The sequence below is a fragment of the Haplochromis burtoni genome, unplaced genomic scaffold (assembly GCF_018398535.1).
Source record: "Haplochromis burtoni strain Fernald_Lab_line unplaced genomic scaffold, NCSU_Asbu1 Contig_72, whole genome shotgun sequence".
Classification (NCBI taxonomy): domain Eukaryota; kingdom Metazoa; phylum Chordata; class Actinopteri; order Cichliformes; family Cichlidae; genus Haplochromis; species Haplochromis burtoni.
Window position 1 is genome coordinate 385,713 of NW_024582433.1, and position 23,947 is coordinate 409,659.

Genomic DNA, 23,947 nt, shown 5'->3' on the forward strand with positions numbered 1-23,947 from the left:
TAGATAGATAGATAGATAGATAGATAGATAGATAGATAGATAGATAGATAGATAGATAGATAGATAGATAGATAGATAGATAGATAGATAGATAGAGAGATGTTTCTAAGATGATGACTTTTAGATCCATCACAACACAGTCTTAGTAATAAGTAATACTCTGAGGACTATCTGCAGCCACACTCTGCCACCACCATTCCTTCATACTTGTGGTTGAAAGTAATCGCACCATTATCGTGATAAAGTAGTGAGATTGGCTCTAACTTTGTGGGTACACAGCAGGCACGCGGTGCTCTATCTGGATTCTTTATACTCAGCAGCGTCTGCACTATGGCATGTTTGGTGGGGGAGACCTCAGAAGTCATAGGCGGGTTGCATACGCCATTGCACTTGTACGCTTCGTAGCCCAGAGGTTGGATGATCCATGAATCCCAGCCAATGTCTTTAAAATCCACAAAGAGAGGTGTTCTTTTGCATGACTCGCTCTTAACATTGCGACGGATTCGAGGAGGTGCGTCATAGATAAGGTTGGACTGCGGTCGCATGAGAGACTGCTGGTTTAGCTCGTCCTGTTTAGCATGGCTGTTCTTGTGATTAACATGCTCCCAGAAGGGTTCTTGGCCCCTGCCCATGTTCTCAGGAAGGTCATTCTCGTGGTTAATCATTTGGATGAGCTCTTGTTTGTCCTGTTTGCGGTCTCTGCTCTGATCATCTGAGAACACAATCATTATTGTATTTTGTTTCCCGTCCAAGCTCCTGTCAATGTCCACCAAGGTTTCTGCCTCCTCTGTGGCCTCTTGTGTGGCCCCTTCATCCTCTGACCCCATACATGCAAGATGAACCTCGAGTCTGTGAGTTGCACACCCTGACTTCCGCCAGAGTGTAACCACATGCGTCAGTTCAAATGACACCCAGCTATTATCTTTTGCATGGATATGCTTTGTCACCAGTTCCTCCAGATCCTTCATCTCCAACACCTCCTCTTTACCCCTCCTTCTTCCTTCTTTCCCCACCTCTTTAGTCCAAACAACTCCCTCATGTATTTTGTAGATTGTCACCTTGCAATCAAAGCCAGCAGATGGTCTTTGGGCCTTCCAGACCAAAGTGAAAAGTCGAAGTTCAGCTAATGTTATTCGTTCGTGGTGAGGCAAGGAGATATTAAACAGCAAGGGATATATCCTTATACCCCTGGGTGTTATACCGTAGGGGGATGAATCTGAAATTAAAGGATGAAAAAGCGTGCTTCAAACTTTTTGTATGAATGTGCGTGATCAGACTTAAGGCACTCTCACTCATAAATTGTCAGGATGAAATAAAACAATGATAATTAGCATTTACAGTACATCACTTTCCCCTCCATAAGTCAAAACTGTTGAATAATTTAAATTCCTGAACACAACATTAAACGTGACAAGAGTGTGAGGAAAGAAAAAATGTAAGTGGTAATATTTAGAAGCTTGTACCTTCATTATTGAAGCTGCGCACAATGTTGGCTGATGGCACAGCAGTCCGGTCATTAGCAAATCGGTTGTACAGCTCAAGCATGTACTCTGGCGGCTCTTTGTGAGCAGCAATTTGCCGGGTCTGGGGCCTCAGCTTTGTGAGGTTCAGCGTAGACAGAAACTGGCTTAGAAAGTCCTGTGCATCAACCAGTGGATTATCAACCACAACACTACCAAGTGATGCCCTGTGATGGTTCTCAGCGGGGTTGATAGGACTGCTCAAGCTCAGATGAATGATCACCAGAAGCAAGTAGATAAACCCAAGGTTGGAGAAAAGTGAAGTGATCATGGCTGAATGGAGGAAATGCTTAATTCCAAAGAGTAGACATCAGAAAGGAAGATGAGAGCCTTTGGAGAAAACACCTTGTTCCAGAGGTTTCTCTGTTAAAGGCCAACAGGTTGCAGTTGGGGACAAAGGGAAAACAGCTTTGCCCTTGTTGATCTGGTGGTTAGGTTCTGAGGGCAGGGCTGTGCTGACCAATGTGCTGTGCATGTTTGGAGATCGCTAAAGCATGGGCTGCCCTCTCTCTCTGCACAAGGATCTTATGACATTTAGTCCACTGATATTCTCATTTACATGCAGTGAATTTAGGCAAAAAAAAAGTTGTAAAATCAGAGCAGAATGTTCCATTTTGAAATCAAATAATCTTCCGTGTGATTTGGGTGGTTTTCCATATTTTTTAACCACAAATTGAATTTTACATATAGCACATAGGCTTTCATATAACTGACGCAACCCATATTTATACTTGATACTTATTATAATATCATAGATGTCTTGTATTTATTTATTCAAGCTTTACCCCCTGGGTTGCGTGAAACATTTCAATTCGTCATACATTCTGTACGTATTGCAGAATTAAGAGAAAAGTTGAATTTGACTTTGACTGCACTTGCAAAACGAATTAAAAATAAAATATACTGGAAATGACTTCAGTTTTTGCCTTTGAGAGTTTTTATCCCCACTTCCTGCCTGATGTTGAGACTGATCTCAACATGACTGTGACCCACTAAATGCAGGTAATAGATTACAAATTGACTGATGTATTGACAGTTATTTTTATTGTGTCTTCCTACTGTTATTTTATCTGTGCTGTGATTTTGTTCTTTAAGTCCTTGTAAGGTGTCCTTGAGTGTGGTGAAAGGCACCTATATATAAATTTGATTATTGTTATTAATATTAAATAAAAAGTATCAGCATTTTATGGTTTGCAATCTTCACAAAATGTCTCAATTTTGATTTGCCCTTTTAAATAAGATTAAACATTTTTACAAGGGTGATGAAATCATAATCCTTTTTGTGCATGGTTTTATTTGATTTTTGTATCCACAGCGGAGTAGTTTTGTGAATTAGCCCTGCTCCGGAACACATGTGAAAAAATTCAAAATACTGTTTGTATGTAGGCTGGTTTATGAGATATTTTAAAGACTAATGTCTATATTATATATTACTTTCATCTGTTACCTGTCTAATATAGCTATTAATGGGCTTGTTTAAATAATCTTTGATGTCTTTGACACTATCTTTGAAACTATAGGCACTCTTTTTTTGCTTAAATTATTCTCCTAGCTTTCCTCAAGGAAAACCAAAGCCAAATGTCATTCCCATCATATGTAATGATATCTTGAGGCAGATTATAAGCGTCGCCTGGAGTGCTGCTGTGTTCAAAGTTCTGCAGAAAAGAGTGTCGCAAAATTGCAAACTGAGTGCAAAGCAGACAATGAGCATTCAGTTTCGGCATGCTTGGTAAACAAATTAGTGTCATAGTGTGAATGCTTTCAGAAAGACGGCTTCAATAATCACTGTTTAAGCATTCGGGGAAAAAATCTGTCTGACTAGTGGGAGGTGTTTAATCTAACAGGTGCACACTGATAAAACAGAACACGGCATAAACTTCAGTCTGGAAAATAAAAAGAAAAGCAGAAATGAGAAATTATGCACGTAATTTATTTTCATTTTCATTCAACATCGCAATGCAAAAAGGAACACTGCAAAGCAGAGTTGTATTGAATGTAGGATCGCTTACTGCTCTTTGCTAATACACATAAATAACTTTTAATTAATAACATGAGTATTACAATAAACATTACAATATAAATGCCTAAATTTAGAATATTAACAGTCCTTTGTTACACATGTACAATCCCATTTTTCCTCTCATGAAACAAATGGAATAGAGACACAGAGATTGGCAAATAGCCATACAGTCTACTCAGATTAATCGAGAAAAACAAAATTCCAAGTATATTTTTGATGGTTAGGTCAGTGATAGCCTTAATCCTACATGTCTCAAACACTTAACAAAAATAGTTCGGAAATGAACTTAGATCAGAATCTATTGTAACCCCAAAACCTACTGATGTGAACGACATCAAATCCACATTATTTTAGAACTGAATAGCTTGAGAAACAAGAAGTATACTGTAGCTAAGGATTAAAATACAAATTGCACATGTCATATTCTTTGGAGTTATGATTCACCGCAGTTTGCATATTTGGGCTATTTCATATGTCATACTTAATCCCTCGTAAATTTCAGGAATCCAGTACACCTATAGCATCCCGAAAAGCCATAAAATCTATCAGCAAATAAACAAGGATACATGTAGGCGTTTGGCACATCTTATTATTATGTAAACAAAGGAAATCATTTTTAAGTGGATCTGTTTGTTTCTCTGTACAAGAATGTTCAGGTGGCACGAGTCCAGGTATCCTCAGTGGAAAATGTCTCTGCAGGATTTGACTGGTTTGATTGGCCGTGCTGTTACGTTTACACCCAGGAGTCCAGTGGTGGAGGTTTGTTATCCATGAGGCCCACAGCAGGCCTGCCAGCTCTGATGAAGTGCTTTCTTTCACTTATCGCCTAGGCCGATTTGCATGAGAAAAACAAGCCACAAGAAAGAAATCCTTCAAAACAAAATTCTGTAACCAAGTTTCAATCTGCTAATCCTACATGCTGTAGCAGTTACTCTGTTAAATTACAGTAAAATGGCAGATATATTTGTCAGTTTTCAGCTGCAACCGTTTGTTTTGTTTTTTTCAGTGCACTGACTGCATAAAGCACCGTTCACACAAGTAGCCCAGCCCACAGCCCAGAAGGCTTCCAGGCATCACATGACAGAAAGTGCACACGAGAATGCAAATGTCTGGCGCTGAGATCTCAAACATTAGCACGTCTTTAACCTGTCAGCTACCTAATAATAAAAAATAATGTGATATTGGAGTGTGCCAATGTGCAATTACTGCAGACATATTTTATATTGTCACGTGGTCAGCCTCCTGAATGGTCTATGCAAACGGCCGATTGAGCACAAACAGCATTTCAAGGAGTATGAATGTCCATGAAGCTGTGTGTTACATGTGAGAAAGGACAACTATATAAACTATCCTGATGAGATTCTTCCTAAAATGTCCAAAGTGCATTTGTGAAAGTTTCTTACTGTAAAAGAAAAATGACTGCACTGTGCTCTGTTGAATACAAGATTTACTGTAAGGTGCTGTAAACTGGTTGGTTGTCATATATTGTTCCTACTGTAATCTCCATAAACAGTTTATCACAATAAAACTGACTGTGTGCACCTGACTCAAGTAACCTGAATTTATTTTCGTGTCTTTTTTCAAACTATGATGATATATCCTTCTCTTTTTCGCTTTATTAAACATTTCATCAGCTACCCTGAGAATGAGAGCAGGGCTATTTAATAACTGATTAGTAACTACAGGACTCACATAGTTCTCAAAAAATGGAAAAACCGAACCTGCATCCAGAGCAAGGTTTTAATAATGCTTTTTTTTTTTTAAAGCATCAGAAAAGCATTAAATGAAAGCATTAAAATGAGTAGAACTTAAACATTTAGGCTTTGTGCACTGTTATCCTGTAAAGATGCACAGCCCAGTATCATTTAAAGCTCTTCTTCGGATGTTAGCTGCCTTTTGTTCTGTTCTCTGTCAGATAGATCAAACTTCAATAACGTTGATGTCGGGGCTCTGGGGTGGCCAATCCATGACTGATAGGGTGTCATTGTTGTTGTTTTTCTATGCACGTATGTGTTTTTACTGCGTTGCGAGTGTGTTGGCTAGATGAAACCGAAATTTCCAATTCAGAGTTGAGACTCTATAACTTCTGTTTCCACTGACTTTCAGGCAACTGTTTCTGTTTCCCCCACTACTTTTCTGTAGTTGGGAAATACTTCATTGTTTCCCTTCCTTAAGAAAAGCATCCTGACAGTTATCCTTCCATAGAGACCATTTCTGATGAAGGGCCAAATAAAAACCTTGTGAAAATGGTCAGGTACAAGGACTGGACTAGAAACGAGTGAGAAAGCAGCCAATGTCCAAAGAAAAACTATGAAGGCCCTTCGGAAAGCCCAGAGAACTATTGCTCAAGACCCCTGTGGCTCTTTGGAAGCAAAATATAATGAAATTAACAGGTTACTCAAGACTTCTGCACAATACTACATCTATTTAGCACCAGAAGGGTCCAAGCAAAGTCAGTGTTAAATGTTAAAAAGCCGGATTACCTGAAGAGTGTCTCTTTCCACAACAATGGGCGCCTTTCCATCTCCAATTCTATCATTTGGCTCCAAGCTTGAATAAACATCTGCAAGAGAAAAATCCTATTATATCAATAGTATCATTTCTTGAAACTGATACTGATCAGCTTCGTTTTGCATCTCCAGTGACAGCTGTAGCGTTTAATCATTATGGTGCTGTGAGCATTACAATAACACCATCTATCCATTTTATTCCACTCCAGGGTCACTGAGGGGCTCGAGCCTCTCCCAGTAGTAACAAGGACAAGGCTATTACACAAACACTAGAATTTAACCTCACCTTAGACATTTTGGGGGCCACTAAAGTGAAAATAATTGCACACTTAGACATGATGATGTGATAATAAGAGTTTATGAGTAGCCTAAAAATCTATAACCATTAATCAGACACGTTTTCAGTCAGTGTGTGGCAGTCTTAATCTAAAAAATCCCATCTTAAATGCATCAATCTTCACTCAACAGGATTTTTTTACTAATAAGCAATTAAGATAAACTATATTCAAGGTGTGTAACTTTTACCTTACAAATTTGCTTTGTGCCATTTAAAACCAAAAAGCTCAGAGAAAAACATTTAAATGCAATCATTCACTGAGAAGATTGCCCAAAATCCTCCACCCTTCACCAACCCCTAAAGGATATTTAAGTGGTGTTTATGTTTTGCAAAACAGCCCTGAGAGAGAAGAGAGTAAACCTGTTTAAGGGGAAGCTAGAGGTCGCTCTTGACGTGGGAAAGTGGGTGTCCTTCTGAAATCAAATGTGACTGGTGATGCATGAGCCTGTCCTGCCTCCAGGAGAGACTGTTCAGGCTAATAAGCCGAGTCTGTGCACTGATAACCTTGGCGGCACATCACTGGTTTGGGGGCAGTGTTTAAGAAGAATGTAGTCCAGGACTGCGAATGTTATGTCTTTGTCCGTGACATGAGAAGAACCTCAGTGTGTTTGACAGCTTTTTTACTCCCAGAGCTAGAGGACACTTTTCTCATTTAGATGATGATTTAATAAAAATTCACTGAAGGAATGCACGCTGCAATTTTCTGACCTTGAGTTTTGTCCATGAGAGGCAAAGTGATGTCATCACTTCCTTGCTTTCCGCTCTTGGGTTTTTTTGGCACTCCGGTAGTTGTGGGCTTTGAAAGACGACAAACGTAACATTACTGGATGACAGATGGTTTGCTTTTTGTGATGTTCTAATTTTATAAAGTGGCACGACACTGAAATCCTCTGCTAAGTGGCTTAAAGCTTACTATAAACACTGCTTTTCTGCATATAAATCAAGGCCAAAAATACACTCTCAACCTTTCTTTCTTTCCTTTTTTTCCACACAGATCTTCTTGTTTCTTCCTTATAACTATTTGGCAGCATGCATTGCCATGTGTAAAAAGGTCTGAATGATCATGCTTGTGTTAAAATCAATCTTTTCTTGAAGTTTTAAATTGGCACAAAATCAACACAGATACCTTAAAGTGGCTCTTGTTCCAGCCAGCTTTGTTCAGAGTGTTTCTCAAGTCCTTGTAGGCCCATATTGTCTGAAGCACATGGGAGGCTGCCTTTGTCTCCCGCGCTGATTGGCTGACAACGGATCATATTAGATATTGTATAAAAAAAAGCAGAGGAAATCTCTAAGACAGTAACGTCTCAATGATTAAACTCTAAATGCACTGGAACATGGCGAGACGATGCACTGAGGCAGAAGTCTAAGAAGATATTACGGCCAATAAAACTACGATGATACTATCTTTTTTCTGTTCTATCTATAAAAATGTTAGTTGATCAGCCTTTTTTTTATTATTTAAGCTTATATATTTAAAAATGTGTAGATGTATAAGATTCGGTTTTTAACCTTGACTTATTGATGGCCACCAGCTTCTGCACAGCATGACCCTGAATGAGCAGCCGCGCGTTCTCTGGGTTATCTGTGATGATCTCGTGAATCGTGTTCAGTATGGACACCACCGTATCCCCCTCGAGATTCTTCGCTGGATGCTGCTGCCCACACGGCAGATTACCGACGAGGTCCCTCAGAGCATAGTTCCCTGCAACCAGAGACAGACAAAGATGAAAATGTTAGCTCGGCTATGCGAATAGAGCCAAACGTATACAGGCGTTAGAAACCTGTACCTATTAAATCTTTGTTTCTTCTGTCCATAGCCAGGTTGCGAAGAGCAATGGCCACAGCTCGCACAGCTTTGTCCACGTCTGAGCGCAGGAGCTCGACCAGAATAGGCAGACCTTTCTCTTTTCTCACTGTCGCCCGGATATAGCTGGACCACTTCAGATGGAAACACAGAAATGAAAAATAGCAGAGGGAAGACGTCGTGGTTTTTGATTGTTTGGTCAGCCTTAATTCTTAGCCCTCATAAACATGAAGCAATATTTTCCAGTGAAATTCCACTGAAATATAAAAAATAAATGTTTGTTTATTCAAATAATGACTGATTAAGGAAAATATGCTTGGTATAAACTGAATGGGTTTAACCAGATTTTTAAGTGTATAAATTTTGAAACTGTAAGGTAGAATACAGCTTTGGCTGCTCCCTTCACAAGGGGGTCACCACAGCGGGTAGCTCCACATACATGATTTGGCAAATGTTTTACACTGGATGCCCTTCCTGAAGGGATTTGCATCTCCAGCTGGGATCAACATGGTTAGGCGAATGTGCCAACCACTACACTGGTAAAATCTAAAAATAAATACATAAATGAATAAGAAATCCAATTATGCACTTTTATCTGCTCTCTTTTGACATGATTAGCTGTAAAAAAAAAAAAAAAAGTCATTTTATTTTTGGAGCGGCCTTCTTCTTAAATGGTAGTGACATTCATGGTGCACTATATGTTACAAAGCACATTAGTTAGAAGACCTATGGACCCACTTGGGGGGGGGACACAGCGGCAAAAGCTATTTTGGATGCCGATGACACGGTCAGACTAGAGAGTAAGCTGCGTAATGATGTCGCCTGAAAAAACAAAGCCAACCAGTCAAGAAAAGAAAGCTTCGCATATCCCCAAGGAAGGACTTGAAGAGGTTGTCTCTTTTGATTGTGATTGCTGCAGTGATTGGAATAGAGGGTAAATCGATCGCTCCAGTTTAATTCACTTACGGTATTTCTTTAGGATAGAACTTTATTTTAAGCATCTTCTTCTCTTCTCCTAATACACGTGCATTTATTTAGTGACTTTGTAATCTTACTGACCACTCAAAGCATTTCAGACAGCAAGTCACGTTTGAAGCATTACAGTCACGCAGTACTTCATCTAACCCAGATCCACAGCACACAGATCAACCTAACATGCATGTCTTTGGAGCATGCACAATGGAGGGCAAACTCCACACAGAAAGGTTCCAGCTGGGATATGAACCAAGAGCTGTCTTGCTGTGAAGCGACAGTGCCAACCTCTTCAACACCCCTTTTTAAGGCTCTTCTTTAGCTATATTCTTTATAGCTTCTCTATAACAATAGAGAGTATAATCAAAGCAAGTGTCACATTAAAACTGCATTCATTTAAAGTTTAAACACTTCACAACAGCAACCCAGGTAGTTGTGCGTATAAGAGATAACTCTTCTATCTACTCACAGCCCAGTGTCCCGCAGCGAGGTTCTGCAGCGCTCCTGCAGCTGCCTCCAGGGTGTTGTGGTTGTGACTGCAGGTGAGAAGAGAGAGGTAAAGCCTCACCACCTCCGGCTGGTACAGCAGCTCCAACCCTTGAACACAAAGTCAGAGAAATATTACTCTAAAAAACAAAAAGAAGAAGAAGAAGATCCCAAACCAGTTTGCAAATATATGTTTGTGTTTAAGACATTTGTCTATGTAGGTCAGTTCAGGTCAGCAGGTTGGTAGGTCAGGGGCTAAATATATATTGTTTAATGGAAGAGTGTGGTAGAAAATTACTACTCCAGCTGACTCCCTACTGCAGAGACTTTTTTTTCTGTACTAAGCCAGGGGAGCGGAGGCTGCTGGATGCCTGACAAGTATAATAAAGCTGACCCTGAACCATAACATGCTTGTCATTCTGATTTGCATTCACAGACTGCAGCGTGGGAGGCATAAGCTGTTCTCTGATCTCTTTCCTAATGACAGCCAGATCCACATATACAGTATTCAAGCATACGGTACAATAGCGATTTCTGTTCTTTTCTCTTTTTTTATCTTATACAATACCACATAAAGACATGTGGGTCATCCAGTGTTTTGAGCAAACGCCAGATAAAATGTTCAGTCTTTGAGTTGATGGGCTATTTTGTTTTAGTAATGAAATTTTCCACAAGTGGCGCAGGTGCTGATGTGTGGCTTTGCATTTCAATGAATTCTCTTTGAGGCCATGCCAAAATCATGCTCGCACAGCAAATAATGTAACGCAGAAAGCAGGTACTGATGACTGATAATAATGATAGACAGTGGAAGTCCTTCTCAATACAGTTACCTTTCAGCTATTTACAGTAAGCCTGATGCAAAGGTACTCAACTTTTGTTGTATTTAAAGTGCAGTGTGAGGCTTATTACTGTATTATTGGATACCTTTCATTAGCTCTGTACATTTTGGCAAATCCAATGTACTGTATTTTCTGTCCATAAATCCATTTTTCCAACCTGCACATCACAGATACACACATGCACACAAACACCGGTTTTTAGTCAGAGATAATGTCAACAAATTGATCATGGTATCACAACATCACCGCTACGGAAAGATTCTGGAGGAATAAGCAGACTGACCTTGATTGAACCACTCTTCTGATTAATGTGATTTGAAGGGAAAGAAGAAAGAACAATGTCAGAACAATGTAATTATGCCGCAAAAACGGACACATCAGCAGAAAACACATGGCTCCTCCGTGTAGCGAGACACTGAGCAACTCATCAGGCTAATGTTTTGCTCACAGGGGTATTTGTCAGCTTTAGCATTGCTGAGAACCATAAAACTTTAAATCACTGTTAACTCAAACCCTAATGGTTCCCCATTAAGTTGTTTCCTTCTCCACAGATTGCTGCAGCCTATTAATTCTCAGCAACATGTCTAATTTTTATTTAGGTATATAATGTTAAAAATAATGGTCCAGCCTTTGCTGTCCTTATTGTTGCATCAGTGGCATGGTGCAAAAATTGCATAACTGATGTAACAAAACATATCTAGGCGTTTTCCAATTTCTGAACCTTGCATTCCAGCCAAAAAATAAAATCTATCATCAGCTCCTCCGTCTGCAGGAATATGAAATATTCAGACTCTGAGAGGCATAAAGGGATAATAAAGAAATGTGAGGCCTAACAGCAAAAAAGGCAAAACGAACGATCTGGTCAGAGATTACAGCTGTAAAGTGTAAACAAACAAAATGTATCCTGCTGAATATTAGTACAGAAAATGTGTGCCAAGCACTGAAAAGGGAGGAAGAAGAGAATAAACATTTTGATAGTAAACTGTCCATCCCTCATAAAATTACTGCGGATATGTTTTAGACATTTTCACCTTGTATACAGCATATAGAGTCCTAGTTTTGAGTCACACATGCTATGATGTATCTTACCAACCTTTGGGTCTTTTTCCTGAAAAACAGTCCGTTTCATTTTTCTTTGGATGCCCGATGGATCTCATGAGATGATTTCCGTGGGGCTCCTGAAATCGCTCCGCTCCTGGTATTTCTTTGTGAACGTGATAGGACAGGTTCCGAAGGATGCAGACGCAGTTCTCCACCGACTACGTGAAGAGCAGTGATGAAAGATTGCAGTTTAAAAAAGGATGTATAGAAAAATAATTCTTTAAATACCACATCAGAGACATTAGATTAGAGTCTCCGTATAAAAAGGAGAATTTTGAGAAAATCTCAAGAGCTTTGAAGAACCTCATCCATACCTAGATTTGATGACGTTTAATAACCGTCTGAATCTGGTGCTGTTTCCAATATTAACTTAAATTTGAGACTAAAGCAACTTGACTTTCAGTGGATTTTCTATTTCAAGTACTTTATAGTTAAAGTACTTCAATAAATATACTCACAAACCATCCCTAAACTCTAAAAGACAGAACATTTAAAAAATAATAATAAAAGCAGAACTTCCACTTAAACAGTAAGAGAGACTAAACACGGGTTTAATTAGAAAGACAGACACTAATAAACAATGAGCTCAAGTAATAAGCCAATATGACCGGGGTTTAAAGATTTTATGCTCCGGTCTCCCAATAGCAGGATCAGAGAAAAAAAAATCTGTGGCCCGGAGCAATACATCCCGATATACCCCATCCATCACCTGTCCACTGACACTGAAACAAACAAACTGAGAGCAACATAAACAGTTTTCCCTAAGTGGAATTTCTACAAACTGTTGTTTAGAGCAGCACTTGAAATCCCCCTTGTTAAGTTTTATGGGCATTTCATAAAGAGGGGTATTTATACCCATGGTGTACTTGTTGTGCTGTGCAGGTTCAAAATAACTCAAAATACTTTACTAACTGTAATAGTCAAGTAGTAGATAAATATTTTATAAATGAACACTATAGATAGCTATGTTTATTCTACTGCTAAAAGTCATGAAAAGTCATTTTAAAAGGAAAAGGGCATAGAATTTAAAAGTCAAAATTATGCGGCTGTACAACTGTACAAAGATTGGGAGAGCTGTGGAAAAAATAGTTCAATATTTAGTTACATTTCTTGGGTACATGGCTGAGACGTTTAGGTTCTGTGTCCAAATGGTGGAGTATATGTGAAGTTTACCAAACTGGCCCAAGCACTGACAGGTCAGCTGGGTAAAATGAATTGCAACAATACTAAAGGCCATTTTAAATAAGTTTGGAGCATGACTCGTAGTGTTGAAGAGTTACTGAAGTTCATCTGTCGGGCACGTTTGTTGGGCATGTCCAGTACATCTTTTCATCCCAAGAGCGATACAAGCAATTAATCATTCCATCAAGTGACTCCCACAGACCTGTTTGGATTCACAATTATAAGTACCTCACTACTTTGTTAAAGGGTTGATAAACAGTGGTTGATAAAAATGTATATGACTGTATAGTAGAGGTGTAAGTAGCTATAGGGGTTATTAAGGTAAAAAACTATATGGTGTATAAACATGCAGTCAGTGATAATGTCACAAATATGCAGCTACACTGTTGTATATTAGGAGTCACCAGCATCACCAGTTATGATGTCACAATTTTAAGCATGGTTACATTTCTCTGCAGCTTTGAGAAATAATTGTCATCATTAGAAGCTACATTTCGATTTTTATTTATTCTTAAACTTGAAATAAGAGTAGTGACTGCAGCGACCTTATTGTCTGTGTCCTTGTTGACAACAGCTGACTGAAGGGCATGAAGGAGCGCAGCCACCAACCCCTCACACTCTCTCAGTCTCTGTCGAGCCTCGGCCCCATCTGAGCTGACGTTCCTGCAGAAACAACTTTGTTTGCAAAGCTGCACAAACTCCATCACAAGTGAGCTTTTACCGGCTGTTTGTCATATGTTCCACAACGGCCGGCAGGGTTACCTCAGACACCCAGAGGTGTTCTTGAAGACTGTGGTCCACTCGGCGCTCTGCAGTTTCGAGGGGTCTACTAAGTCTCTCTTCCAGCCTGAGTGTGGGATGATGATTTCATCAGTCAGTGTTTGAAGTCCGTGGTTGATTACCATCATCTTTAGTGGCTCGTGTGATGAGAGGTTCCACAGGGTGCCTGCAGTGATAGAATACAATTATGAATAAAGAATAAAGTTGAAGAAGTAGCTTTAAAAACAATCAGCAATACCTGTCACTAACTCTTTGACCTCCATGCTGCTGGTCTTCCTCAACAGCCTAACTAAAGCTTGGATTCCATCACAGTTCTTGATGGCCATCTTATTATTGTGGTCTTTCCCGAAAGATATGTTGCGCAGTGCACCGCAGGCCTTGCGGTGGACTTCTGCCTTAGGATGGTCTAATAGTCCCACCAGAATTGGCACTCCATTCAGGTGGCGGACCTCTTGCTTTATTCGGTCATTCTCATAACACAGGTGCTGCAGATAGGCTGCTGCGTTGGACTTGACTGGGTCCATTGGGTGGCTGAGCATGGAGATCACCTCATGCAGGTTGGGATCTCTCCAACGCGGGTCTCTTCGGATACTGTCCAGGCTGACCATGCTGCTTCGTTTGTGGGGTAACTGCAGGGTCTGCGCTCGACACATGGCCTGAAAGAAAGGATTCAGGTTCCCCTCCAGCTGTGCCATGAAGGCGTCGTCGTAGCCACTTCTATAGAGACAGATTTACACACACACATTCATGTGTGTATCAGGATTGATAAAAAATACATCTCATTTATCAAGTCATCTGGAACATGTGTTTACTTCCTTGCTAAAAGTGGAGATGATTAATAAGCGTTTTTTTAGCTAGTACCAGTACCAAAATTAGCCAGTAGCTGCTTACCTCTTCCTCTGTAGCTTAATAAACAATGTGCCTAAATTTGCTTGTGCCTTTTGATTGTGTAGTGGTCACAAATTTAAAACTTTAGCTTTTTTTTTTTCACCTTTGAACAAAAGCCAGGTTATCTCTTTGCTCCTGCATACAGAATTTATGCTTAGCTATGCTAACAATCACATAGCTTCAGACTCATAGTACTGTATGTGAGGTGCCATCTTTCGTCTGCATATTCTCAACAAGAAAGTGAACCATTTCCCAAAAACTATTGTATTCTTTAAAATTCAACAGCCTTAATTAAGCAGATTCACATTACAATCACTGTGTCTAATAGATTGAGCTTCAGTAAATTTACAAGTGTTGTATCTTTGGTAAACAGTTCTGTCTGTCTGCGCGAGCGAAGGAAAAGCTTCTGGCAGCCAATAACAGGTGAAACCTCCTTATTTATCAATTTTGCAGCAGGCTGCCATCACCGATTGATACCAGCTGCTACTTAACTGCTGTCCATCTGTCTTTCTATTATCCAGGCTGACTCGAGACTGGAGCAAAGACAGAATCTGGATGTTTGTGCAGGTAAATAATTTAGTATATAGTATTATCATTGATAAAAGATTAGATGTACATATTTAAAATGTTAGGTTGTGAGATTTATAATATTTTTTCGGAAATTGTCAGGAATTTTTCTAGAAAACGTGTCAATAACCTTTTGCTTTAATCATGCTAGAAAAACTAATCAGTTGTAGTGTGGATATATGCTTGCTATGAATGTCAAAGGTCAACTGGCTTTTCAGATTAGCTTCAGTTTGTAGAGGCCATTTGTAAAAGGTGAACTCGTTACCAGAGACCTTGATATTTCAATAAACCAAACTGCTCCTTCGCCTTCGACTAGCCCCTCCTCAAAACACACACATAAATTACCCTAAATAAACTCACTCCACACCAAACCCGCTCAACTGCTTCACTTAAGAATGTCCTGTTAAATCTTCACCTCTATAGTGTAGACTCTACACTGTAGAGACTGACTGACAAACCAACACGAACATATTACAAATTACAAATTCTCCCCTCAAATTATCTACATAAGGACTGATCTGTATTTGTCCCCGTCTGTAGGCCACAATGCAAAAATAGAAACACACTGTGGGATCCGTAACATGTCATCTAATGTATCATTACCTACCTGGTTCTCGAGGGCTCCCTGAGAAGCTCCATGGTGGTGATTGGCCTAAACTGGTGGATTCCCCCCAGTGTTGGGTAATTTAGAGGTGGGTGGTTGGTCTTCATATCCACAGGGTTTTCTCCCCGTTCACTGTGGCCGTCCTGTTCTGGCTGGCTGCTCAGGCCTGCAGAGGCGTAGCTGTCTCTGAGGAAGGGTAAGGTGTAGTGAGCCCCTGACTGGAAGTTTTTGGCGGACCAGTAGCCATGGAGGTTAATTCGGGACAGGCTTCCATATCCTGCACATAAGTCACCACCGATACCTCTGTAGGCATCAGGTAGGGCGTACACTGCGCTCTGACTGTCTGGGTTAGCTGACTGAGGCTCAGAAGGCTGCACTATCAGCTGGGGTTGTGGGGGTGCCATGGTAGTGCTGATGGTTGTTGTGGTTGGTGTAACAGCCTCAGAGGGCTGAGTGCTTGTTTCAGGAGTAGGTTGTTCAGTGGTAGCGTCATCTCGAACCACTGATGGTGATGTGAGATCAGGTGAGGCTGATGTCTGCAGGTTCTCCTGCTGTATCTCTGTAGATTCTTGGGTCTCACTCGTGGCCTTTTCACCCTCTTGTTCCACTGCCTTGGACTCCTACAAAGATAGACGCGGCTGTTATCCCAGTCTTTTCAAAATCTGTGTTAATCTTCCCACTTTTCTCTCTTTCCTTTTAATCCCAGAAAATTGATGTTTACAGTGACATCGGGAGGTATTTGGTCTGGATGTACTACAGTTGCACAAAATTGTTTCTGTTACCTGCAGTGTGTTAATCATTTTGTTTTTAACTCTACGGCATATCCCATTTCTTATAGTGATGATCAATCATCATCTTTTTAGCACATCCCTGGCTTAGTGAGCCTACAGTAAATAATGACTTCTTTGTTTCTGCCAAAGGATAATGAATTCCCCTTATTTGAAAATGAGTTCAGATTGGAATCCAGCAAAAGAAGTTGAGGCCCAGCCACTGTTTGGAAGCAGAGTCAATTGCTGGAAATTTAATTGTCTGGTGTAGTAAATTGATTTTTACTTTAACTCTTGGATTGTACAGTGTACGATAACTTATTGTCAAATTAAACTAACCATATTCAATTCTATGACCAATGATTAATACACCTTTTAAGTCTGTGGACTTGCCAATCAATCAAAATCTACATTAACAAGGTGCATTAAGTTACCAGGTGGTGGCAAAGTGTGACCTTAAAGTCATTAACCTCAGTGTCTGTCTGCTGTGGGGTGTCGGTTTCTGTGGAGCTTTCATTGGTCGAGGTCATCACAGAGGCAATGGAAGTGGGCGTGTCCAGTTCGTCACTGGCTGATGGGTTATCCAGAGCTCCTTCTTTGGCTTCCTGGGACAAAGACAGTGGAGGAGGCCCCTCTGCACTCTGCTCCTAAATAATTTTAAAAAAGAACCACATAAAGCTTTGTCAGTGATCACATTAATGGTGTGTATTGTGTACAACCCGACCCAATCAATTAGTCAGCGTTACTAGGAAATGCATTGATTAATATGAAAAATGGGGAAAAAATACATAACATTATTCAGAAAAAGTAATTTAGAATAGGTTTTGTGAAACAGTTTGTCCAGCAGCACATGCAGCAGTGTATCAACACAGCTGAGCAGATGATGGTGGGGAGCCAGGCAGTGGCTGTTTTATGAAATTTTAAACAATTGCCCATCATTTTGCTTTGTCACTATACTAACTATAGCGCATTCTATCTTTATATATAGTTGTGGTCAAAAGCTTAAATATACTCATCATAGACAAATGTCATGCTAAAAAAACAAGAATTAAGTGCAGAAGTTTCTGTGGAATCCATCAAGGTTAAAATCATACATACTGGCTCAAATTGTCCTTAATAAGTTGCACTTCAACCAGATGCTTTTGGCAGCTAACGACAAGCTTCTGGGATCGTTCTAGGTGGATATTTGATCACTCTCTTCTTGGCAGAATTGTGTTAGAATTCATTTAAATTGTTTGGTCCAGCTTTCAAGCGTAGTCCATACATTTTTGTAGTTTCAAGTTAGGGTTTGAGTTTGTAATTCTTGGTCCTTTTTTAAGAATTTCCATATTTATGATTTGCTATGTTCTTGTAATGTTGTTTTGGATTATGTGCTGGAGTTTATAGTTTGTTTGTTTTTTTGGAAGGTTATATTTTGGTTCTTGAGTTCTAATTATCATGTCTTTCCTATGTCTTTTTGTCAGCTCTCCATCTTTAATCACTTGGTGTTTAGTACTGTGGTTGGGTCCCTGGGCCTAGGACCCAGTGTTTTCAATGTTATCTTGTTTGTGCATTTCCTGTCTTATCTTTATATTGCTGTACCACCTGATTCTGTTCACCTGTGTCCTCTTTTTCCCATCTGTGTCTTCTCTCCCTAATTACCTTGTGTGTGTGTATGTAAGCCCTCAGTTTTCCTTAGTTCCTTGTCGTGTCATACTGTTGTGTGTCCTCCACATCATTATTCTAATATCTGGACTCTAGCCATGTGAATTTCCTGCCTCAGCCCCAATAAAAGCTCCACTTTGTTTTAGTTAAGTCCTCGAAGTCTGCTTTCTCCACCTTCACACTCCTTATGACAGGTTGAGGTCAAGACTTTGACAAGGCTATTCCAGAGCTTTATGCTAACCTGCTCTATCTATTCCAAAGCCTGTTTTTTGGGAGGATCGTTTCCTGCTGGAACACCAAACTAAAGTGCTTTTAGCTATCTAGCTGTTGGTTTAAGGTGAAGTTGAAGAATTTGGAGATAGTCCTAGTCCACTGGGATCAAAACTGTCCAACAGTATAAGGCTCTCACCACCTTGCTTGTCAGCTAGTATCGTGTTTTTAGGTTTGAAAGCTTCATCTGTACTCCTCCAAATATACGTCTTGTCAAATAGCTCATCCATTGTCTCTTGACCATAAAACTTCACTTGAGTCTTGGCTATTCCTGAACATCTAACCAATTTCCTTAGATGGGTCTTCTTCCAGACCTTGGGAAAGTGGTGACACATCCAAATGTTTTAAGTACAATTGTCTGCACTGACGATCTTGGAATAAGCAGTTTTTTAGAAATGGCTCCTTCCTAACTTGCATAAATCTCCAGTTTTTCATCTTAGATCTTCACTGAGTTCCTTGGGATTTCTCATTGTTCTGATTATTGGTCAGTCCAGTGAGAGCTATCAAACAAATCATTTTTATGCTGGCAAAGAGAAACTCACTCGTGAAAATCATGATCACTAATGAGAATTTAATAAGCCCTGGCCTTGTCCATTTAAAAGACTTAGAACCTTGTGCACTTGTGCAGCCTATTCTTGTATTGTAAAGTGATTAAAGATATGTGCTGTCATTCCACCCTGGAAAAGGAACAACTTGAAGATATCATTTAACACCCCAAATTATCATGACACTCATGCCCATGACGACAGTGTGTAGACGTCTGACCAAAATACAACCGTATGCATAAGAATATATAGGATATGTTTACATATACATATTTGATAGTATATAATTAAATCCAACTGCCTAAAATTGAGAAATATATTGCTGTCCATGCTCTAATGTACATAATTCTTACAATACATTAAAAGGGACATTGCAATTTAGTAAACAACATTATGATAGCATACTGTGTCATTAAAGCAATTGCACATAATAAGGAAGCTGCACTTAATGTTGGGTTGTGAGCAGAGTCAGTGCTGAGAGCTCATCTCCTTTCAATTATCATGTAATTTATGTAATTCAAAACACAAACTGTGAATTCCTGATGAAAAATATACTCACTTTTTAAATTAGACTAATATAAATAATAATAATATAAGTCTGGAGTAAAGAAAACACAACAATCTCTCTGTGTATGAGCTTTTTTGTGAACTGTAATCTAATTGGGCAAAATGTCCACTGGGAAAACAATGACTCAAGCTGGTTCAGGGCAGTTCTGTCCATGATCATGCCCATCATGCACAAAAGAGAGAGAGAGAGAGAGAAAGTAAAAGAAACGTAGCGACATAATAAGGAACCCTAAAAGGAAGCCTTATATGCATACTAGAGTGCACAATACAGAATCAGTTGGCTTGTTTCTGCCATCTTGTAATCTAATCAAAAATATCTAGAATCCCTGGATATATGCATAATTGCTTTCTTACTTATGTGCACTGGAGTGTTCTTCCATTTGTTTTAGCTGTAATAGGCAATTCCTGAACTTTCACACTCAATTCCCATTAAAATTGAGAAACTACTCCCCTTATTTAAACTGATAAAGTTATCAGCCAACTTTCTCGGCACTTGTGAAAACTTAAAAAATTATGACTTCAGGGAGCTAAATTATCTTTCAATATTAAAAAAATATATATTTGACAGTCATTTTACAAGGAAGCTTTCAAAGACTAAGCAAAGATAGAGTGCTGTGAAAAAGTATTTGCCCTTGATTTCTTAGTTTTTCGCATACTAGTCACACTCAAATGTTTCAGATCATCAGACTATTTTTATTATTAGACAAAGATAACCTGGGGAAACACAATCTAAAGAAACCAAAGAGCCGCTAGGAAACAAAGTCGTGACATCTATCAGTCTAGAAAGCGTTGCAAAGCCATTTCTAAGGCTTTGGGACTTCCTGAACCACCTAATCAAAGCCATAATCAAAAAAATGGAAAAAACAAGTTATGAACTTTTCTAGGAGTGGCCAGCCTACCAAAATGACTCCAGGACAGCTCATCCAGGAGGTCACAGAAGAACCCAGAATAACATCTAGGCCTCACTCACATTGGCTAAGTTCAGAGTTAATGATTCAGCAATAAGAAAGAGACTGAGGAAAAGTGGGATCCATGGAAGAGTTTCAAGGAGAAACCACTGCTGACCAAAAAGATCACAAAGGTTTGTCCCAAATTTTCCAAAAAACATCTTGATGATCCCCAAGACTGATTTGAAAATATTAAAAATAATATACATGTGTGATGGTCTAGGGCTGTGTTGGTGCTTCAGGATCTGGATAATATGCTATAATTGATGGACCCATGAATTTTTCTCTCTACCAGGAAATCCTGAAGGAGAATCACCAGCCATCAGTTCAAGAGCTTACTAAAGTTATTTTAGTCTAATGTTAATTAGACTAAATGTATTCTTAACTATTTTTTCTATGATATTCTGAATCTTGTAAGTGTGACAAATATGCAGCAAATAAATAAATCAGAAAATGAGGAAGGGGGCAAAATGCTTTTTTACAGCACTGTATATTTATTACTGCCCCATCTTCGGTGCTTGCAAACTGAAGTGGATGGGATAATGCTGAGTTCCCCAGAATTAAGTATGCATCAGATCAGCTCCACTGGCTGAAACATCATGCAGGTAATACTGGTTCCTCTGTGTTGTTAAAAACTGTATCTACCTTATTCACAATGTGTTAAGTAAGAATTTCTTGAAATGGCCCATTAGCAAAACTCTGAGCAGAGCGACACTGTAATGGCACTGTACGAGTCTCAGACAGTTAATTACTTAAAACAAATCGGTGAAACGTGGTTTAGCATCTCTGAGCCCTGAGCTGTGCTACTGCTCTGGTACAAAATGTGGATATTTCCATAATTTAATCTTGTTTATTTCAGGCAGAAGTTAAATTTCCTCTCCAATTTAACAAAACTGGTTTCATTAAGCAGAGTGGATTAATTATTGAACATCTTGGTCTGAGAAATAACTGGAGGAACTTTTTGACTGTAAACACATTTTCAGCTGACTTTAAACTTCACATTTATTTCAGTATGTGTCTGCAGAAATTTGATTAACGGCTCTGCTCATTGTAATAAATGGCTAATGTACATCCTTGAGTCTTCAAGACCCTCTGAGTGAAGAGTTAAAATTATACAGGCAATAATGAAAGCGCCCAATCAAAACAGTAGAGTACAATTAAAATCTTTTATAATGAAGAAAATCATTCAACTGCATCATCAGTGAACCATCCTCAACAAGTCCTCCGACTAATCGAAATCAATTTTCCCCGTGATCACTCAACGGCACATGCACAATATACTGAGATAAAACAAAATAAACTGTTAAATCTCCCCAAGCTTTCCTCTTTCTGAGGCTGCGGCATTAAACTGAACAAGAGGCGAGAACTAAAACCCACTGCATTAAATCAGGCTGCAGTGAGCAGCTAACTGAATGTGTGGAGAGGGCGAAAGAGAGCCTGATTCGCTTTCAAACACCTCACCTCACAAGAGCCCCTCATATCCATGTGCAAAATGTGTCAGTGGGGAGTGGAGATGAAAGGGTCACCCAGGAGAAACTGGCAGCGAGGGGATGATCCTAGCCTGAACACCTCTGGGGGAGGCTGATTGGATATTGTTAGGCAGCATTAAATGAAGGCCTGGCCAAAAGACAGAAGGGGTACTACTGTCCTCTACAGAAGGCTTGATTAAGGATTTGCAGGATGTTAATAGGCTGGACAGTGGCCTGTGTGCTGTCTCTGTCTGATTCAAGCTCCAGGGAAGGCCAGGCCCCTGTGAGTCAAAGCTCATTTAAATAACTCACTGCACCATCACTAAGTATGCTCGCAGAGCCAAATAGGTCAAGATGATGATTCTGAATCCGACTGAGATTTAAAGGGGGAAAAAACGAGTTATAGTATATAGATGTTAGGTGCAGTGGTGCAGGGACAGAATGACATGATTAGAATCTTGTTCCCATCAACTCTCAGAATCGAGGCCAGCAGCAGCAGCAGCACTCAGGGTTTTATTTTGGGAGGAAGAGGCTGATCTAATGCTGACTAAGTTCAGATTTTGGTGACCAGCTCAAGGGCATGACAGACACAAGCCATGATTCAATCTGGTCTCAGGTCTATTTCAAAAAAAGAACAACGGGCATTCTTGATTGCATTTACATGTGAGGGTCAAAGTCATTTAGGAGTGATCAAACTGAGGTATAAATTTGCTTAAACAGACAGCTTGTCTTTATCCGAACGGAGGATTGAAACAGTAATGCTGCCACGGGATAATAAAACATGACATCAGCCTGCTGATGTCAGAAGACATTAGTCACAACTTTGTCACAACTCATCTGCCCTCTACTATCTGTTGAATCAGTGATGCTTAAGCGCAAATGTGCAGAATAATTGCACTGAAATGGCAGACGCTTTAATAAACTCCTCTTATTTGTGGCTAGTTTCCTGCAGAAGGGCCATTATGCAATGCATCATGTTTAAGCTTGATGTAGCCACGCTTCTCTGTTTGAAAGAAATGCTGATTCAAAATGACAATCCAGAGTGAAAAAAATGGGGAGAGGAAATTCTTCCTCAACATTTCCATCAGAAGCCAGATTTCACTCCTGATCACAGGCTGATCCTCAAATAGTTAAATGCTGCATGGTCAGATTTAATGTCTCACTGATACAGTACATCATGGCAATGCACTTAGCAGAGTGTGTGCAGCATCACTCCCCCCCCCCCCCCCCCCGCCACCCCCCCACACCCCTCAAGAGGAACAACCTTTCCTCTTAATGCAATCAGATATGATCCTCCTCATGATATTGCCTACAACAACAAAAAAAAAGCATGCATGTTCACACGAGCACACTCACAAGCATGCGCACACTTGATGAAGACCTTAGCGTCATGTCCCCATGCACGCAAGGAGACCGCACCGACCAGCAGCGAGAGGTAAGGAGGTGAAGCTACTGATGCCTCTTTCATTCATCATGACAGAGGCAGAATGCAAAGCTGTGGATTGCTACAGTTTTCTCTCTGCAGGAAGAAAAAAAACTGATGGGCAAAAAAAAAAAAAAGAGGGAGGGTACAGAGCAAATAGAGCCATTCCACCACACACACTTACCTCTTTCACTTCAGCAGGCATTGCCAAACCTTTTCTGCTTCCCCACAAATGATGAACAAGATGCGTCCCCCAGTGAGACTTGTGTTTCTCTGCCTCTGCTGAATATTGCCTTGACTCTCTTTCAGCATCTGAGGCAGTTCAGACATGAGCAGCCATCCTTCCTCCCTGCTTGCACTAACACACGTCCGCGCTCTCTCTCTCTCTCTCTCTCTCTCTCCCCCTCTCTCCCTCCCGCTCTCCCTCTCTCTGCCTCTATTACTCTTTCTCTCACAAACACACACTAGACGCACCATGCACACATTTGCTCAACACAGACGTTCCCTCGCATGCGCTCTCTCTCTCTCACACACACACACAAATGCACGCACACATGCTCTGAGCGAGAATGAACACGGGGCTCTCTCTCATTACTGCACTCCTCCTCTGATCTGTACTGCAGTTAATGTGTGTGCTATTAGCGAGGTGCTGAATCAACTGTGTGATGCCGAGCTTAGGTAAGTGCAGAGCCCCACAATCCCTGT

General features: G+C 40.1%; 2 protein-coding genes across 3 annotated transcripts; both read right to left on the minus strand.

Annotated features, from left to right (window-relative positions):
• Positions 1-77: 77 nt before the first annotated feature.
• On the minus strand, positions 78-3,270 carry LOC102312570 (bone morphogenetic protein 10-like). Its single transcript, XM_014339808.2, has 2 exons — positions 1,464-3,270; positions 78-1,216 (listed from the first exon to the last, which is right to left on the minus strand). Exons 1-2 carry the CDS (start codon positions 1,789-1,791, stop codon positions 168-170), a joined length of 1,377 nt encoding a protein of 458 aa, XP_014195294.2. The 5' UTR covers positions 1,792-3,270; the 3' UTR covers positions 78-167.
• A 161-nt stretch (positions 3,271-3,431) lies between these two features.
• On the minus strand, positions 3,432-23,831 carry arvcfa (ARVCF delta catenin family member a). 2 transcript variants are annotated; one of them, XM_005941569.3, is made up of 16 exons: positions 23,427-23,831; positions 16,848-17,024; positions 15,614-16,230; positions 13,790-14,268; positions 13,534-13,717; positions 13,317-13,434; positions 11,582-11,747; positions 10,772-10,789; positions 10,574-10,645; positions 9,633-9,760; positions 8,175-8,325; positions 7,897-8,089; positions 7,514-7,625; positions 7,096-7,183; positions 6,024-6,103; positions 3,432-4,366 (listed from the first exon to the last, which is right to left on the minus strand). In XM_005941569.3, the coding sequence occupies exons 1-16, from the start codon at positions 23,445-23,447 to the stop codon at positions 4,274-4,276; spliced, it is 2,697 nt and encodes an 898-aa protein (XP_005941631.1). In that variant the 5' UTR covers positions 23,448-23,831; the 3' UTR covers positions 3,432-4,273. The 2 variants fall into 2 exon arrangements, with proteins under 2 accessions (XP_005941631.1, XP_014195299.1); XM_014339813.2 differs by lacking the exon at positions 10,574-10,645 and having other exon boundaries at positions 23,427-23,830.
• Positions 23,832-23,947: the final 116 nt, after the last annotated feature.

What these genes read in the sequence shown, in the direction of transcription:
- LOC102312570 (XM_014339808.2), bottom strand. Translation starts at nt 1,791, where the DNA reads ATGATCACTTCACTTTTCTCCAACCTTGGGTTTATCTACTTGCTTCTG. An exon ending in GCGCAGCTTCAATAATGAAG is followed by an intron (nt 1,217 to 1,463) that starts GTACAAGCTTCT and finishes CTTTAATTTCAG; the next exon opens with ATTCATCCCCCTACGGTATA.
- arvcfa (XM_005941569.3), bottom strand. Translation starts at nt 23,447, where the DNA reads ATGCCTGCTGAAGTGAAAGAG. An exon ending in ACAAGGACACAGACAATAAG is followed by an intron (nt 11,748 to 13,316) that starts GTCGCTGCAGTC and finishes CTCTTCACGTAG; the next exon opens with TCGGTGGAGAACTGCGTCTG. An exon ending in TCGCTGCGGGACACTGGGCT is followed by an intron (nt 8,326 to 9,632) that starts GTGAGTAGATAG and finishes TTCCATCTGAAG; the next exon opens with TGGTCCAGCTATATCCGGGC.